At 37.5% G+C, this 18558-nt stretch overlaps 2 protein-coding genes across 2 annotated transcripts in view; both read right to left on the minus strand.

Moving 5' to 3' along the window:
• Window positions 1-3314: 3314 nt before the first annotated feature.
• On the minus strand, window positions 3315-4532 carry LOC114579872. The gene is made up of 2 exons (XM_028695773.1): window positions 4362-4532; window positions 3315-4247 (listed from the first exon to the last, which is right to left on the minus strand). The coding sequence occupies exons 1-2, from the start codon at window positions 4530-4532 to the stop codon at window positions 3315-3317; spliced, it is 1104 nt and encodes a 367-aa protein (XP_028551606.1).
• A 6778-nt stretch (window positions 4533-11310) lies between these two features.
• Window positions 11311-18558, minus strand: part of LOC114579873 — a 58084-nt gene continuing 50836 nt past the window's right edge. Inside the window, exons 4-5 of the mRNA XM_028695775.1 lie at window positions 14991-15177; window positions 11311-11571 (exon numbers count right to left, since the gene is read on the minus strand). Of these exons, the coding sequence (XP_028551608.1) occupies window positions 11311-11571; window positions 14991-15177 (448 nt within the window). The remainder of the gene's footprint in view (window positions 11572-14990; window positions 15178-18558) is intronic.

Consider the following 18558-nt stretch of genomic DNA (forward strand, 5'->3'; position numbering starts at 1 on the left):
TGTGTTAGACTTGCCGCCCGATATTCTGACCTCCGCCACGTTCAATGTGGCCGATCTCAGTCCTTATTATCTGGCTGCTCTGCAGTCATCAAAGTCAATTCTTCAAATACGAATTCTTCTGAAGTGGAGGAGGATTGATGTGGAATGCCTTTGCTTATAGTATTCCGCATGATTAACGCAACTTTAGTGATGCTTTTTATGTTATTTAGCATAGCTTCCACTACTTTTATAACTAACTATAGGATTATAGTACATTTACCTTTTTATACTCATGTTACACCTTTTGTAGAAAGCTGAAGCTTCTCTTATACCAGGGAGGAGGCTATGTGTGCAGGCTATGTGTGCGATTTAAAGAGAAGTAATGATGGGAATACGGAGAGTTTCAAAATTTTGCGTGCGATTTAGGACGTCTGTTCGGTTGGATTTAGTTTTTATCGGCAACAAAGCTGAATGGATTCAGCTTTGTTTTTTTTTTGAAAAATTAGGGGCCAAAGCCCATAGCATTAAACCAAAAAGATTACAAAACAAGAAGTTGACAGATACCACAACAAAACGGTAATCGTCAACCAAAAACCTATCAGCTTAATTGCTGCATAACAACAAAAAGAAAAACAAAACTATCAGCAAAAGCTGCTGAAAAATAAAAAGGGTATAACATTTAAGAACCAGCCACCAAGCAAAAGTGAAGCAGGAAGAGCCAACTTCACCAAAAGAGCTCCCAAGCCTGACATATCCTGGACTCAGAGAAAAAATTAGTGAGGCAAAACGAATGAATTGATCCCTGGTTGCCCGTAGACCATCCAAGGGATCCGGGAGCTCCATCATTGTCCAGGAAAGGCTTGCAAAACGGGACCGAAGCAGATTGGCTACCAATCAAGCCAGCAACATCATCTCCAAAGATACAGGAAGACAAGCAATTCCAGATTTCATAGGGACTAGAGGAAACACGACCCTCCAAGAGCAGCCAAGAGAAGGAATTACCCCAGAAATTCTTTAAAACGATCCACCAACTTATCATAAGCTTTCCATTTACCAATTTTAGCTCGAATGGCAGAGGAGATGACAGTCTTGAGATAATCCGGAGTATTCCAGGAGTTAGAGAACCTCCTAACATTTCGTTCCCTCCATAAGTAATAAACCGCCACAGATATAGCCAAAAAACAACAATTTTTTTCCATAGCATTCAAATTGGCATTGCAGTTAAAGAAATCAAAAGTCTGATAAAGATTAGGCCTAAAGTAGAAGCAATTGAGAGCAGGCAGCAAAGAGGATATAACAGAGAAGGTAAAATCACAGCTGAAGAAAAGATGAGAGTGAGACTCATTATGCCCCCTGCAAAAATCACAATTAGGAGAGGCCGGAATTCCCCTAACAATAAGCTTGTCAGCACATTTAAGCTTCCCATTGATCGCCATCCAAGCATAACAAGCATACCTCAAAGCATGTTTTTTATGCCATATGAATTTAAACCAGCTAACATCATCCAGATTATCATAGAAATCGAGGTAAAATTTTTAAAACGAAGGTTAGAGAAACCAGCACAGTCCACCCATTAAACCTCCTCCCACCGAAATTGAAAGAATCTTCCTCTGATGTCTAAAAGCACCCATCAGGTAAATCACAACCCGCATTTAAAGAAATAAACTCCATAACCTACAACAACCAAACGCAGCATCATAAAAGTGATTACCCAAAGAACACCAGGCAAAACTAAGGATCGACCAAAGCAAAGAAGAAATTGCAAGCATCCATCCGTGAAACAAAAGAGATCCTTGTTTTGAATAGCAGTATTACACACCAACTTCCAAAATTTAGTAGCAGCCATGGGGGAGGAGATTTCCAAGGAGAGAGAAATCTAGATTTTAAAACGCAGCTACCCAAAAGAGATTGGGTATTAAACATGCGCCAAAAATGAAGGAACAGCAAACCCCATAATCATCGAGTTCAAAGATAATCCTAAACCACCTTTATCCTTGGGTTTAGTGAAGCATTCCAAGAAATAAATGCATTTCTTGTCATTGTAATTACCAAAGAAAGGAATTTAGAACATACTTGGAGATAACCCTTACGGCAAGCTTTGGGTAAAATGGCACCCCTAACAGTGGCGATCGTATGAAATAGTGAATTTAATAATTGAACCCTACTGCAAAAAGAAAGAAAACGAACTTTCCAACCCTCAAAGTTAGAGCAGAAAGCCTGCTCAGTAGGGGTTGGAAGTGAGCAAAAGAAATTAAGTCTTTTGTAGGTGATCGGAGCCCAAGTAGGTGAGGGAATCTCTCAATGGAGGAACCCAAAATAGATGCAGAGGAGATCAACATTTCCCACAGACTTAGAGAAAGAGAATATGGCTCTCTAATGGGTTAATAAAAAAGTCCAGAATTCTTTCAAGAATAACTCTGGCAAAGAATTCTTAAGATATGTCAGATTTATCATGAGAGGCCCTCCAAAAACCAAGAGGTATCAGCATACATGAGGTGATTAATAGATGAAGGACCCTTGGTTTCAATCCCGATAAAAGAAGAATGCTGGAGGCGTTGAGACAGATCCATACCATAGCAATGCAAAAAAGTAAGGTGGGAGAGGGCCACCTTTGCGGAGGCCAAAGGAGGAGCTAAAAAAACCTCAGGGAAGCCATTGAGCCAAATAGAAGAAATTGACATTGCAAATGCAACTTTGATCCAATCAAATGAATTTTCCGGAGAAGCCTTTAGTCTCCATCTACAGCAGAAAACTCCTTGAGACCGAATAATGCCTTTTTAATAATCAAGTTTAGCACAAAACAATCTGAGAACTCTAAAAACTTTAAAGGTAACTCATTAGCCAAAATAATGTATATCCATGGACTGCCCTATAGCAATGAAACCCGCTTGGCTAATATGAATAATAAGAGGTAAAATAGGCTTGAGCCTTTATGCAATAAGTTTAGCCCACAATTTATAAAAAAACATTAACACAGAGAGTCGGCCTAAATAGAAATACTAGAAGCATGAGATCCTTTCGGGAAAGTGTAAATAGCCGTGGCTTTTGGCCCCTTTGGGATAATCTCCAGTAGCAAAAAAATGTCTAACCGCAGTACAAACTTTTATACCCAATAAGGTGCCAAAGCTTGTTGTAGAAACTGAAGGAAACCCATTCCCGGGCCCAGAGCCGAATGCAGGCTTACCAAGCAAAAACCACCGCTTTAATGTCATTGTCCGAAAATAGGGCTCAACAAGGGAGTTGAAAAAAGAGAGGGAACGCATATTACCAACAGGACTAGATGACAAAAATGATTCCAAAATTATCAGTGGCATTGGGAAAAAGTTTTGAAATGCTCAATAAGCTCCCCCGCAATGTTGTGATGTCCGCGTAATAATACCACCGACTAGAGGAGATTTTTGATTAAGATTTCCTATTGCTCTAGATCTAATTTTAGCATAGAGAAAACCCAAGTCGTCTTCCCCTTGAGCAAGCCAATAAGATTTAGCTCTTTGGGCAATCCAGGAGGACCATTCCATTTGTAAATGATTAAGTCTATCATTAGCCAATTTAAGGTTGGTGTTAAAAGCTTGGTCAAGAGGAGCAGATTGTAAGGCATTCAGGCAATGCATCTGATGACTTTTTGCTTCTAAAATAGCATTAGACAGAAAGGTGGAAGAAGACCAATTCATACCTTTGATTTTAATTTTCAGGGCTTTCAAACAATTGTAAAATGCAGAGATAGGGCTAGCCATATTAGGAGTATGAAAAACATTGAGTAAAACTTCCCAAAACCCATCTAAATTGAGCCAAAATTTCTTGAACAAGAACCTTGAGAAGATTCTATTAACAGAGTTAGCCAACAAAATAATCGGAGAATGGTCAGAACCGCAGGGAGAATCCACCTTGTAATGAGCCATAGGAAAGAAGTCCAGAAAATCTGAATTCACCAAAATTCTGTCGAGCTTAATGTGGATGGGCAAATCAATCCTTTGATTAAACCAGGTATAAAGATGACCAACAGAGGAGAGGTCTTGAAGTCCACAGTTAAAAATAAAATTATTAAGCTCCCCCAAACGTCCAAGGGGTAAAGGGGAACCCCCCGCCTTCTCATAGTCAAATCTGTGACAATTAAAGTCTCCCATGACAGCCCAGGGAAGATGGATGTTTTGAGAAATATGAAGCAGATTGTCCCAGAGAATCTTTCTATCTTCCGGCTGATTAGCAGCATAAATGACCGACAATAAAATTGGAGGGGAGGAGCCAGAGGAAAAAGTCCCATGGATAACCTGGGAAGAGATGAAAGTAGGGGAAAAAGAGACAGCCGTGGAGTCCTACTTGAGCCAAATTCTACCCGGATTTGAAAAGGCAAAATTATCACAACACATTTCATTATCAAAAACCCTGTGGCAATGACAAAACCAGGGATCCGAAGACATAGAAGGATGAATTTTAGCTTCTAAGATACCTAGAAGCTTGAGATTATGGGAAGAGATGAGGTCTTTGCACATAGAAACTTTAAGAGGATGATTAAATCCTCTCACATTCCAAGAAGCAAAAGGAGGTAAAGACATGACTTAACGTGGGTTTTTTGCCTTTTTGGCAGTTTTGGCTTTGGTTTTCTTCCGAGGAGAAGACTTTTTGGAGGAAGCTTTAGACTTAGTAGAGGAAAAAGGGGTTTGCTCTTTGGAGGCACCAGAATTATGACTGTAGGTGTCATCCTTCAAGGAGGCCGAAGAAACAATAGCATCATCATCAATTACCCCAGCCACAGTAACAAGAGCCTGATCCTCATCCAAAGAAGCAAAGCTATTATTAATAAGAACTTGTGGGGGAATCAACTGAATGGGAAGAGAGGGAGGAGACGAGGAAGATTCGTCATTGGGCAGATTAAGATTAGGGATAGCAGTGACTTGTTCCACAGGGATGTTCGGTTCCTCCGGCAGAGAAACAGACTGAGGGGGAAGAAGAGGAAGTAGTGGGGGCGCGGGATTCGGTACCGTAATAGAGGGAGGGACCAAAACTGCTTCAGCTGGTGGGGAATTAGAAGAGACTTGGTTTGGTATGGGAGGATTAGGGGTAGGGGCAGAGGAGCGAGGGGGAGGTCTCCTGCTCTTTCTTCTACCACGAGTATGATTGTTGGTCTGGACAAGCTTGGGGTTGGGATTGGAGGGACACAAAGAAAAAGGATGGAAGAGAGAGCCACAGCCATCACAGGGAGTCGGTTTCCAGTCATAAACCACTTTCAAAGTCATGTCTTCACCGTCCAAATCCAAAGGGATTTCATCCAGCAATTTCGAATCCTTGCTGATATGAACACAAACTCGCGCGAACGTGAGTCTCGTTCTCTTGGCCGTTAACGAATCAACAGATAAAGGAATACCCACAAAACTAGCAATTTGGGATATTCCAGCAGGCGTCCACAGAGCCAGTGGAAGATCCAAAATTTTAATCCATATCGGGATCAAGGCGGATTCATCCCTAATGGGTTTAAACTTAGGATTCCACTTCTGCAAAATAAAAGCCTTACCTAGGAGGAACCAAGGACCCCCTGAAAAAACATACTCCATGTCTTTAGCAGAGGTAAATTTTAGAAGAAAGAAGCCATCCGCCATGGAAAGCAAGGAGAAGGAGCCTTTGAGCTTCCAAGCCTTGTTCATAGCGCCCATAAGACGTTCATAATACGGGCGAGGTCCGATGGAGTACCCCACCAGAGAATGAGTCCAGATGCTCTTCCCCGCAGCAAGCTCACCAGCAGAAATAGAAAGCTTTGCGGTAGGAGTGACAAAAGACATGGGCCAGTCATCAGGAAGGACTGAAGGAGAAACTAGGTTGTCCGCGTATGAGACCAGCGGCCTGGAAGGAGCACCAAGCACGAAAGTGCCCGGGAGACGAGGAAAAGCAGAAGGATCAAGAGCCATTCCGGAGCGGAGGAGCCAGCCTCAAGCACAGAAGTGCCCGGGAGACGAGGAAAAGCAGAAGGATCAAGAGCCATTCCGGAGCGGAGGAGCCAGCCTCCTCCCGAGAGAGGAGAAGAAAGGCTCGCCGGCCGGAAAGAAAAAAGCACGAGGGAGCCGCCAAAAGAGAAAAAACCCTAGCAGAGCCCGTGCAAGTTCTCACAGAAAATTTTTTTTCCTGTTCTCCTCAAATATTTTTTTAAATAAGATTCAGCTTTGTTGAACTGATATAAACCGACGAACCGGTGTCAATTTTCAAAAATTAGTATGGCTAATATTTTTTTAAATATAATATTTAATATATTTATTATTAAATATTTGAATTAACAAATAAATTTAAAATTTATATATTTTAATTAAACAAGAATAAAAAAATTTTATGACATGGCACATGGCCCAGATTGAAAAATAAATCACACATATTATTTAATATTTTTGATAAATAATAAATATTAAAAAAATCTTTCTAATATTTTGATAAATTCAGAATAATGAACCATTATTTTCTATAAATGTAATATTTTGATAAAATATAAATATACTTGATATGTCATAAAAAATTATCTTGACCGGGCACGAATTTTGAGGAAAAATCAAGTTGGAAACTTCAAAAATTAAATCAGAAACTATCTGAACTCTGATTTTAACAAACTTATAGTCAAATTGAACGACTCAAAAATACAAACCCAACGACGACAAATTTGACCCAATTCAAGCTCAAATGGATCCAAATAAAACATCTGGAGAACATTTGAAAGGTTCAATTCATAATTTGGATTAACAAACAGTTTCCAAATATGACATACTTATAATCGAATCGAGCGGTTCAACGAGACGAATCCAATGAGTGAAAGATCGTTGAATTCTAAAATCATTAGGGCCTCAAAATGTCTAATAAATGGTCCACGATCAATGGATTCAACATCGGTCGTCCATTCAAATCACTCCCAATTTACCCATGATTTTCATCTTATTTACTGGCCATGCCACTCTAAAAAACCATAAATAGACCGCTCATTTCTCTTGAGAGGAGGGCCCAAGCAAGAAGACAAGAGAAGGAAGAAGAGAAAGAAGAAAAAGGAAGCAAAATAAGAGACTCCTCGACCACCACCGGACTTCCACCCGTCTGCCAACTGATGCTTGAAATTTTCCCGATTATTGACTAGCGCCGAAGTTTTACCCAAACGCTGGCTAACACCGAATTCTGTCTGAATGTCAATTGATGCCAAATTTTGCCTGACCCCTAGAACATTGCTGGATTTTTTATATCCATTTGTAACTGAATTTTAACCTGTGAGTTCATTATTGTAATATGATCATTCTCAATTTCAGGGACGAGTCAGCCACTTATAATCTAGGTAAACAATAGTGGAATTCTTCCAACTAGGCATGACCCCGTAATTTTTCCTTTTTCTTGGGTTTCCACATAAAAACTTTGGTGTTACATTTTTTCCTCTATTTGTGTGCTTGATATCCATACAACATTGATATAAGAATTTTCTAACTCTATTACCATGTATATTCTAGCCCGCAACAGTTTGGTGCTATCTCTGAAAGATAATCCCATAATTTTAAGTATTTCTTCAATGGCCAAAGGCATAGCAATCATATCTTTAAAGCCTCCCACTCCAACTCTCACCAATATAGGAATCAATCTATGAATCATGGACACTAAGTATCTACCTCTTTTTATCCCAGGTAACAAAATTCTGCTATAGAAGGAACTTCAAGGCCTTCTCTAGAGGAGCAAATTTGAAAGATGGAAGAATCTCATAACGAGTTCCTTTAACTTACGTAAGAGACTTGGAAACTAGCACTAGCACAAAAAGAGGAGGTTCTTCTCCCTCAAGAACCACCACTATTAGAAGATGTTTAACTCGAACATATTCAAGCAGAGATTCCTTTTCCTCTACTAAGGAGGCATATGCAATCACATTAAGATAATAAACTTGCTTACACTACAAGTTCTACCGATCCTTCACATGCAGGATGAAAACCTCCCTGAAGACTTAGTCCGACTACACATTACTAAGCTCCTTCGTAATGCCCTACGACATGAACTACACAGATTGGTTCGAGAAAAGTTCTCTGTGGGAGGTATAAAATATCCTCTTCATTAGTGGGACTTCAAGGAGTCATCACCCCTAACTGAAGCCATTCTTTAGCACCCTATTCCGACAAGATTCAAGCTACTAAGCATCGATTCTTACGACGGGACATTCGATCCATACGATCATATTGATTACTATAGAATAATTATGCATATCCAATAAACCTCATATGCACTCCTCTATCAAGTTTTTCCTGCTACCGTCAAAAGATAAGCGTAAATGTGATTCTATTCACTTCTAGCCGGAACGATCCCTATATTCATCAATTTGGCCAAAGTGTTTGTTGAACAATTCATTTCCAATCAAAAAATTTCTAAGGATTCTTCTCACCTCTCTCGAATCCACCAAAATGAAGGAGAATCAATTAAGGAGTATTTTGAATAATTTTTTGCTCAGGCTCATCAAATTCTAAGAGTAGATCCTGAATTACTAAGATGAGTCTTTTTGGAGGACTTCATCCTGGTCTCTTCTTTTCGACACTCATATGAGACATGGTTCATTTATATGCCGACCTGAGCCATCATGTGAATACACAAATCTCTATAGATGACGCCATAAATACTTATAGGAAGCGATTTGAGCAAATAAATGAAAAGCATAAAAGTGCACCATGGATGAATAATTCATTACCACAATCAAAGAAATAAGTGGAAGAATAATCTACCTCCTAGACCTCTAATGCCATGATGGGAGCCTCAATAGGAGGAGTATACACCACTGAACATATCTCGGGAAAATTTGATGATGGCCATCCGAGATTAGGAGAATGTGAAGTGGTCAAATCCTTTGAAGCTAAATACAGGAAATTAGGATCAATACTGTATCATTTTCATTATAGTCTTGGCCACATGACTAAAGCCTGTAAGCAGCCCAAGGATGAAATTGAAAGGCTTATCCACCAAGGTTATCTTTGACGGTTAATTTGAGATCTACCTGCTCATGAGGAAGCTCATCCCACTAGGGGAAAAATCAACAACAATAGCGACAATCATTGAATAATTATATAATGGTTGGTGAAATTGAGACCATCGCAAGAGGCCCCTTATTATCTAATCAGGTCTTATTAGCTATAGATAAAAATCTAACACCAGAGAAGGCTTTTATAGATCATTCTATCACTTTTGATGATTTTGATTTGGAGGGAGTAAAAACCCCTCATCAAGGTCCTCTTGTGATTAATGCAGGGATAGGTAAACCTTATTATAATGTCAAAAGAATTCTTATGGATAATGGAAGGTCTGTAGATGTCCTGTTCTACTCTACTTTTCTCAATATGGGTCTCACCGGAGAAAAGCTTCAGCCTGCTGCAGGTTCACTGTATGGGTTTCAAAATCAACCTATATAAGTAGATAGGACAGTTAGTCTCCAATTATACTTAGAGAATTTTCTCTACACACTGCACTCTCCATACAGTTCATTATAGTAAAGTTAGAATCAACTTTAAATGATGTCATTAGAAGGCCACTATAATCAATCTTTGGGATTATCGCCTCCATCCCTCACCTTAAGATGAAGTTCCCTACCCCGGCAAGTGTTAGTATAGTATGTGGAGATCAATAAATAACACAACCCTACTATCTTAGGTAGGTTCAACCACGTCCAATAGTTATCCTGAGAAACGAGGACTTTGAACTTCAGAGCGAGGATATCCCTCAAAGGGCTTCTCCTGTAGAAGACCTAACTACTGTATCCATATTAGAAGAACACCCTTCAAGGACCGTATAATTTGAATCCCTTATCTTAGATGAGGAGAACAAAAAATATAAATGTATATTTTCTATATAAGAATTAGGATGTTTTTGCATGGAGTCCAACAGATATGCCCGAAATCAACAATAAAGTGATCATGCATTCTCTCAAAGTCAACTCGACGTACAAGCTAGTAATCCAGAAAAAGAAAAATTTTGTGTCAGATCGTCAGCAAATAATCGAGAAAGAAGTGGATAGGCTTTTAGAAGCTAGATTTATACGGGAAGTGAACTACCCCACTTGGTTGAAAAATGTCATCATGGTACAGAAGGCAAGAAGAGCTTGGAGAATATGTGTAGACTATATTAATCTTAATAAAGTATGCCCAAAAGATAGCTTTCTGATTCCTCGTATTGACCAGTCAGTCGATACCACCTCCAAACATTAAATATTGAGCTTTATGGATGCCTATTATGGCTACAATCAAATAAAGATGGATCATGTATATGAGGAGGCAATGGCTTTTCGAACATACAAAGGGTTATACTACTATCTAGTGATGTCATTCGAGCTAAAAAATACTAGAGCCACATATCAAGGACTTATGAATAAGGTTTTCAAAGACCTTATTGGGTGTTCTATGGAAGTATATATTAATGATATGTTAGTGAAAAGTCTTGAAAAATCTTAGCATATATCTGACTTAAAATAATTCTTCCACTTGCTACGATGCTACAACATGCGACTCAAACCTGTCGAGTGTGCTTTTGGAGTCGCCTCTAGAAAGTTCCTAGGATTTATGGTAATCCACCGAGGAATTGAGGTCAATCCTAAGAAAATAATGGCACTTAGGGATATGGTGCCCTAAAGAATATCAAGAAAGTCTAGAGACTAAATGAAAGGATTGTAGCACGTCTCATTTCTTAACTTATTCAAGAGATAAATATCTTCCCTTCTTTAAGATACTCAGAGACACTCGTTGTGCAGATTTCCAATAGACTGATGAATGCCAAGAAGCCTTCGAATAGCTGCGAAAGTATTTAGTATCTCTGCCACTACTTTCCAAATTAATACTTGGAGAAAAGTTGTATTTTTATTTGGTTGTTTCTGCCCAAATAATCAGTTTGGTCTTGGACTGAAAAGATAATGTTGTATAATGTCCCATCTATTATGTCAGTAAGATCATGTTTGAAATAGAGGGATGTTTGGCATTAGTTTACTTCGCTATGAAATTATGCCTTATACAATTGGAGTTTACACAAATTTTCCATTGAGAAGTATCCTGCAAAACTAAGAAGCGTCTAGCAGGCTCATCAAGTAGTGTGTATAACTAGGAGAGTTTGATATCCACTTCCTTCCTAGATCCATATAAAATCTCAAGCACATGAGAATTTTGTAGTTGAATGCACCATCCCCGTATTTAATGAGGATTGCATAATAATTTCATATGCATATGAGAAAAAAGAAAGGAGAAGAACACCAACAACCTTTTAATATATCAACAAACATCATATACATCATATGAAAATATCAACACCAAATGTATGTAATCATCACTACAACATATAAGCGGTACAACTAATAACAGAATAATACTACAGAATCTCAATATTATCCTCCTCCTCAAGGGCAAAGGCCTTGTGTAATTCACTCTCTACCCCATCACCATCATAATTTGAAGAAGAGTCACCAGAAGCATGGTTAGGTGTCAACCCCTCAATCTTTGCTCTAATCTTACACTGATCTAAATAGATTCCATTCAAAAAATCTTTAATGAAGCCTTCCTCCATACACTCCAAATCCATGGCCTTAACCTCCACATAATATATGTCATCACGAGCTTCCTGAATCTGTTCCTGAATTATCATTTTAAAGGCAACAAACTTTTTAAATTATTCTATAACTCTATAAGGTGAATGTTCTAACTTGGACATGACTTCCTTCTAAGATAATAAACTATGGAGCCTCTTGACCTCATTTTCAATGGCTACACACTTCTCTTCAGTGACATGCTGACCTTTAACATGTTGGTTGATTACTGCTTGTAAATCCAATAACTCAATATACAGACGGTCTATTTGTTGATTATGTAAAAAGGATGAAGCTATCATCATAGCCAATTCTTCTCTGCACTATGCTAACTTCTCCCCCACAGCCTTCAACTCCTTAATCTTGATATCATACTTCTTTTTGTACTCTCTGTCGAGATACTTGACCTTCACAAACTCATTATTCTAATCATTTAAGGCCTTGGTCATTTCAATTTCAAGATACATAGGTTTCACCAAATGAAAAATGAAAAAGAATTTTAAGGGATATATCCTAATGAGAGTATGAAAAGAAAAAGAAAAAAAGAGAGAATGGGAACTCACAAACTCCTCAGCCCTGATACAACCAATACATTGATGTTTCAAAGCATCTTATGAAATGTGTGACTTAGATGGAGAGATATGATGACCTTTGCTAGTGACTATGAAAATCTCCTCTAACCTTTTCTTCTAGGATTCCTGTGGATAACCCTCATTCCCTGATCATTTAGGAGGAGCCTTAGGGTTGGATAAATGCCTCTAGGACTTTGGCTGACTTCTTTAGCATCATGTGATCTCCCTGCTTGAGTAGATAGTCTCACTTTGAACAATTATTCTTCATCTACATATCTACTCAAATATTATACCTCATAGTGGAGAGTGTCGATATTAGGGAGATTAATTATCATCAGTAAATCCTCTACTCTAACGTGTAAGAGAATGGGTAAATCTATTTTTGTATTTTTCCTAGAGTTTCCAATCATTATGCACAAAAAAGAAGTCACTAATCTTTGATGGGTCTCAAGTGTGAATATCCAAACACTTGGATCTGAAAGATATACGATCTTGTGTATCACTAATAAGTCTACCCATCTGAGAAAGGCACTTTGGAGATAAAATCGCTCCACGATATCTGAAAAATACAATCACTCCCATTATGATCGACATGGATCTATAAGAAAGCTGGGATAAACTCACTTCATATGTTGTTAAAATGTTAATAAACTCCGAAGGAGAGAGAAATCATAGCCCCTCTTAATCACTCCACATGTCATTGAACTCGTACACTGCTAAAAATTCCAGGGGAGGGGAATAGGTACGAGTGGATCTTTCAAGCACTTTCATCACAATATCATTAGGAAAGTGAAATTTCTTCCTGAAAATGATCAAGGAATCACCAGTTATGGTGGATATGATATCATCAACTTTGACCACTTTCTATATTTTCTTCAAACCCTCAGATTAGACACTAGGGTGATCTCCTTTAGCTGAGGGAATTTTGGTGGAAGTTATGTCACTCATTTAAACTTCTACGCTAAAGAGGGTCACTTAATTTAAGTAGGGGATACACCTACTAAAAATAGTAGAATGCCTCTAGAGTAAGAAGAAAAATGGGAGAAAAAAAGAAGAAAAGACTGCAAAAATTTTAACTTCTATACAACAAAAGGGGTACTGAATTTAAGTAGGGGATGCCACCTACTAAAAGTAGTGGAATACCTTAACTGTAGGGAAGTTAGAAAGAGAGAAAAAAGAGAAGGAAAGGTAAAAATTCTAACTTCTACACAAGCAGAGGGGCACTGAATTTAAGTAGGGGATGCCACATACTAAAATAGTGGAATACCTCAATTGTAAGAAAGTTAGAAGGAGAAGGGAGAAGAAGAAGAGGTACAAAATTTTTATTACCCCAGGGGGGTATTTATAGGATGAAAATGGTGGGAAATTGTTTGAAAAGAATGGGTAATTTTTTAAAATTGGAGGGAGAAGACTCCTAGAAACCTTTTCAAAATTTTCCGAATTTTTCTTAATTTTTTTCAGAATTTTTTTGGCAGAAATGTTATTTTAAAAAAATAAAAAAAATCAAAATATGAAAATAAAAAAAATAAAAATTTAAGAGACAAGTAGCACTGTAGCTGCCGCTCGCCATATAAAAAAATAGTGGGGGTCCACTAAAAAAAATTTAAATTTTTAAATGCAGCAAAAAAATGCCAGCTGCTATCAAAACGCCCCCCCCCCTCGCCTCTTCGCCGACGTGTCACCCCAAAATTTGGCCTAGACAGTCAGATGTTTTTGGGGTCCCCATATCCATTTTTTGACGTTCGGGATTCAAATTTGACACTTTTGGAGCTTAACAGAGCTCCTATAATCAAATTTGAGAAAAAATACATATTTTGAATGAAATTATTCATTCGAGAAATTTTAAATGGTGTGAAATATATTTTCAAACTTTTAGAATTTTGACGTCCAAAATAGGGGGCAAATAATATATCATCAAAAAATTTCTTGATCGGGCACAAATCTCAAGGAAAAATCAAGTTGGAAACTTCAAAAATTAAATCGAAAACCATCCAAACTCTAATTTTAGCAAACTTATAGTCAAACTGAATGTCTTGGAAATACAAACCAAACGACACCAAATTCAATTGGGTCCAAATTAAAGACCCAAAGCACATTAGGAAGGTTCAATCCATAATTTGGATTACCAAACATTTTCCAAATATGACATGCTTATAGTTGAATAGAGCGGTTTTATGAGACAAATCCAACGATCTCATGATCGTCAAATTCTGATATCATTTGGGCCTTGAAATGCCTAAAAATGATTTATAATTATGGGATTCAACATCGGCCGTCCATGCAAATCATTCCCAATTTATCCTTGATCTTCCTCTTATTTACTGGTCTTGCCACTCTCAAAAAACTATAAATAGACCCCTCATTTATCTTGAGAGGTTGACCAAAACAAGAAGAGAAGAGGAAGAAGAGAAGGAAGAGATTCCTCCTTGTAATTTTTCTCTTTTCTTAGGTTTTCATGTCTGTGCATGAGGATGCTAATATTAAGTGGGAAAAAGTGGCTACTGATATTGAGAATATTGCAAAAGATGTCCTCGGAGTATCAAAGGGAAAAGCTCCCAATAGTAAAAATTAAGTACCATTTACGTCCAGGCCGATATGTACATCGGGCCCTGGCCGATCAGTAACAAAACTCAGAAAGATCCTCGGTCCAGAGAAATCACTCGCTTCCTTTAATACTCTTATGTAAGATCAAACCTCCTAGGACAATCGATTTAAAATCTTGGCTTGATTCATGACCAGGCCTATACGGACAAAAAATTAACTTAAATCCGTATAATATGGGGTTGATTTTTCACTTATTAAGATCGTATAAGCCCAAATTCAACCAGTATGCTAAAGATAATTCTCTCCACACATAGCAACGCATTATAATGCAAATAGAATACAACGCAAACACAATAAGCAAAAATTGCATTACAAAACATATAGGCATGATATCCTGCCCGATATCCAGCTAAAATCAGAGGAAAATCATCCTGAGCTTCAAATAACTCATGAAATTCAACCCTCTTGATTAAGGATCGGAACAAAGGAAATAGCGCGTAACACACTTTGCCAGTGATGAAGTAGACAAAATAAAATCTGATCACAGAACAGTCAACTTTTAAAAAGACAAGAAGAAGATAGTTATTAACTATCGTAGATATTCCTCCAAGCCGAAGGAGGCTGGCCCTAACGATCGTCCAGGATGAAGGAGCTCATTAGCTCATCAACGAGATCTTTAACCTTAGAGGCTGGAACATACACACACACAGAGGGAGAGTTGAGTTTTCTCGTGTATGCAACTGTTATAAGGCCATAATATCGTGTAGAGAAGAATCAGTCCAGGGAGTTGCCTCTGAGTGATCCACTAAGGGCGTGTAGCCAATGGTTAGACGAGAGGTATAGTAAGAACCAATACAGCTAATGAGGCTCCCATTATTTGGGCTAAGTGCGGCATGGGGCGGACTTTCTAGTGATGCTTGAGTATAGCTAGTCAACGTGGCTAATGAGATACATAGGTAGTATTCTGCCAGGAATGCACGAAGTTAATGTGAACTGGAATGAGTGGGCAATTAGATGAGCTTGGACATAATAGATGGATAGAAAAGGTAGTCCTTGCATTGAAACTCTGAAGGTTCATCTTTATATGGAAGGAGTCTGATTATTATGTCCTACGAATAGACGTAGGCAGTATGGGTTCAGAATTCAAACTGTCCTAACCTAGTAAGGCCCGGTAACCAAAAATGTTCTCAAAAAAATAAATGACACTATTGTAAATATTGTTGATTTCATTAGATAAGTAAAAAAATAACTATATTATAAGACTATATTTCAGATATAAAATGGTTCTCTACAGTTGTGTGGTATTGTAAGAGGTTGTTATTTATTCTTAAAATAGATAAGAATTTAACATTTAATAAATTAGTATGTCCAATTTAAAAAAATTTAGTTGAAACTATAATTTAGTCTGATTTCAATTTTATCTATTTGATTTTACTAGTGTGAGTTCAAAATTCCTGATGTATAGCGGTCCAACAATAATCTCTTCTCAGACACATATTCTTATGTGTCACTTGAGCTAATTAGCTCAAGAGTGGAAAACAAAAGCTACCTAGAGAGACCTGGAACCCTTCAACACGGCGTAATAGGCCCTTGGACTCTAGCCAGAAATCACTGGATGCTGAACAAGAGTTGAAGCTCACTCTGAGTGTTACAATTTATGCTCGATAAATGAGCGTAACATTTAGTGTTGTATCCGATCTTTGATTCTGAACAAGGTATTATATCAGCAAAACAACGCATACCACGAATATAGAGACACAAAAGATATGATTAAGATCACGATATGATACATTTACATGATAACACTACAAAAATATAAAACAACAATCAATACAGAACAATACAAGAGCTCTTTGATCCACTCACCAAGAATCTATGTTGATGATATGCTCGTGGGGTTCGGCTTACAATTGAATTTGCGATTTCTCTCGTGTGTGATTATACCGTAAAAGAGGTATTTGACCTAAATTCTCATTTAAATCAATTTTTTAATAATAAGAAATAGATAGGTCAATGAGTCTCTCCTAATTGAAGTGATTTTCTAGATCACAAGATTCTGTGTTTAGGTTTATGCTACTCCCCTTACTTTTTCTTTTGAGCTTTAGCATGTAGATATTTGAGTATGTAATGGCGTCACTCCTAACCGGCTGTCATCCGCATACGACGTGAACCAGGCGTTTTATGTGACCCAAACATTAAGGCGACTTTCTCTAATCTTATCTCTACTGGAGACTACTCCAACCTTTCACGAATATGCTCATTCCGTCATCCTATCTCTAAAGGTAAAGCCAACTCATCCATCCTGAGCATCCTCATCTCTGCCAGCACTTAACTTAGTATTAATTGCTTCTCTTTTAAAGGCCAACATTTCGGCCAATAAAGATTAGCAGGCCTCACTACCATCTTATAGAATTTTTCCCTTAAGTTTGAGGGGTACATTTCTATAATAACAAAGCCCGATGCATTCCTGCCCACTTCAACCATCCAACTTGAATTCCTGGATAATATCCCCATCTATTTTCACCATCACTCTGAACAATAGATCCAAAGATATCTAACAGTGTAACTCTATATTAATGACTTGATCGCCAAAGTCACAATCCCTCACTAGGTCTATTCTACTAAAAATTACACTCCATATATTCCGTTTTAGATCTACTCAAGCGAAAACCTTTAGACTCTAAGGTTGCACATCCATAATTCAAAGTTTACCTTCAACTCCCTCTCTAGTCTTATCAACAAGAAGAATATCATCAGCAAAAAGCATACACCAAGGTACATCATCTTGCAAATGTCTAGTGAGAACATCCATGATAAAGTAAAAAGATATGGGCTTAAGGGCTGATCCTTGGATGTACCAACCGAAAAGAAGGTACTTGGTCAATCCACCTTGGTTTTGAGACACAAGGAATAGCTCACTGCATACATATCTTTATGATTTAATATAAGCATTATTGACTCCTTTCTTATTCAAGACTCTCCATAAGCACTTCTCTCTTGGAACTTTATCATATGACTTTTCTAAATCAATAAATATTTATATGTAGATCCATCTCTTATTTTCTCTATAATTTCTCCATCAAACCTCTTAATAAATGTATGTCTTCCATAGTCGAACCTACCCGGCATGATCCAAATTGATTTTGAGAAACATTAGTATCACGCCGCAACTAATGCTCCAAAACTCGCTCCCATAGGTTTTAAAGTATGACACATTAACTTAATACCTCTATAATTCCACAAAATCTTGTAACATCAAACTTTATTATTAAAAATAGGAATTAACACACTCATTCTCCACGTCATCTGGCATTTCTTAGTCTTCGAAAATAGTAATTAAAAGTTTAGTAAGCCATGAAATTCCTTCATTCTTAAAGCATTTCCACACTCTATATTGGATATCATCAGGTCCAACAGCTTTTTCCAACCCTTCATTTTCTTTAAAGCCTCTCTAATTCAGTTTTACATAATACAACAGATAAAAACATAAATCTTTAATTTTTCATCTAGGGTGCTAAAGGTCACTATAGTCAATCTTATTTTCACAATCTTCATTAAAAACGTTTAGCAAAATATCTCACTCTTCTTGTTGAATATCATCTTCTAAGAAAAGTATTTTTTGATCTCTCATACTTTTAATACACCTTCACTTGAACTAAATCTTACTACTCCTATCTCTTTGTTTGGACTAACTTATACATATATCTTTATCTCCCTCTTTAGTAATCTAATATTTCATATAAATACTAAAAGCTATGCCTTTGCATCGCAATATTGCTTTCTTAGCATCTTACGAGCCACTTTATATATTTCCCATTATCAAATTTTTAAAATTAAACAATTTTTATTACACAAGCTTTCTTATTTTTAATTTTTTTCTTGCACATTAGGATTCCACCACCAACTATTTTTCACTAA

This window comes from Dendrobium catenatum, unplaced genomic scaffold (assembly GCF_001605985.2).
Source record: "Dendrobium catenatum unplaced genomic scaffold, ASM160598v2 fragScaff_scaffold_672, whole genome shotgun sequence".
NCBI classification, from domain to species: domain Eukaryota; kingdom Viridiplantae; phylum Streptophyta; class Magnoliopsida; order Asparagales; family Orchidaceae; genus Dendrobium; species Dendrobium catenatum.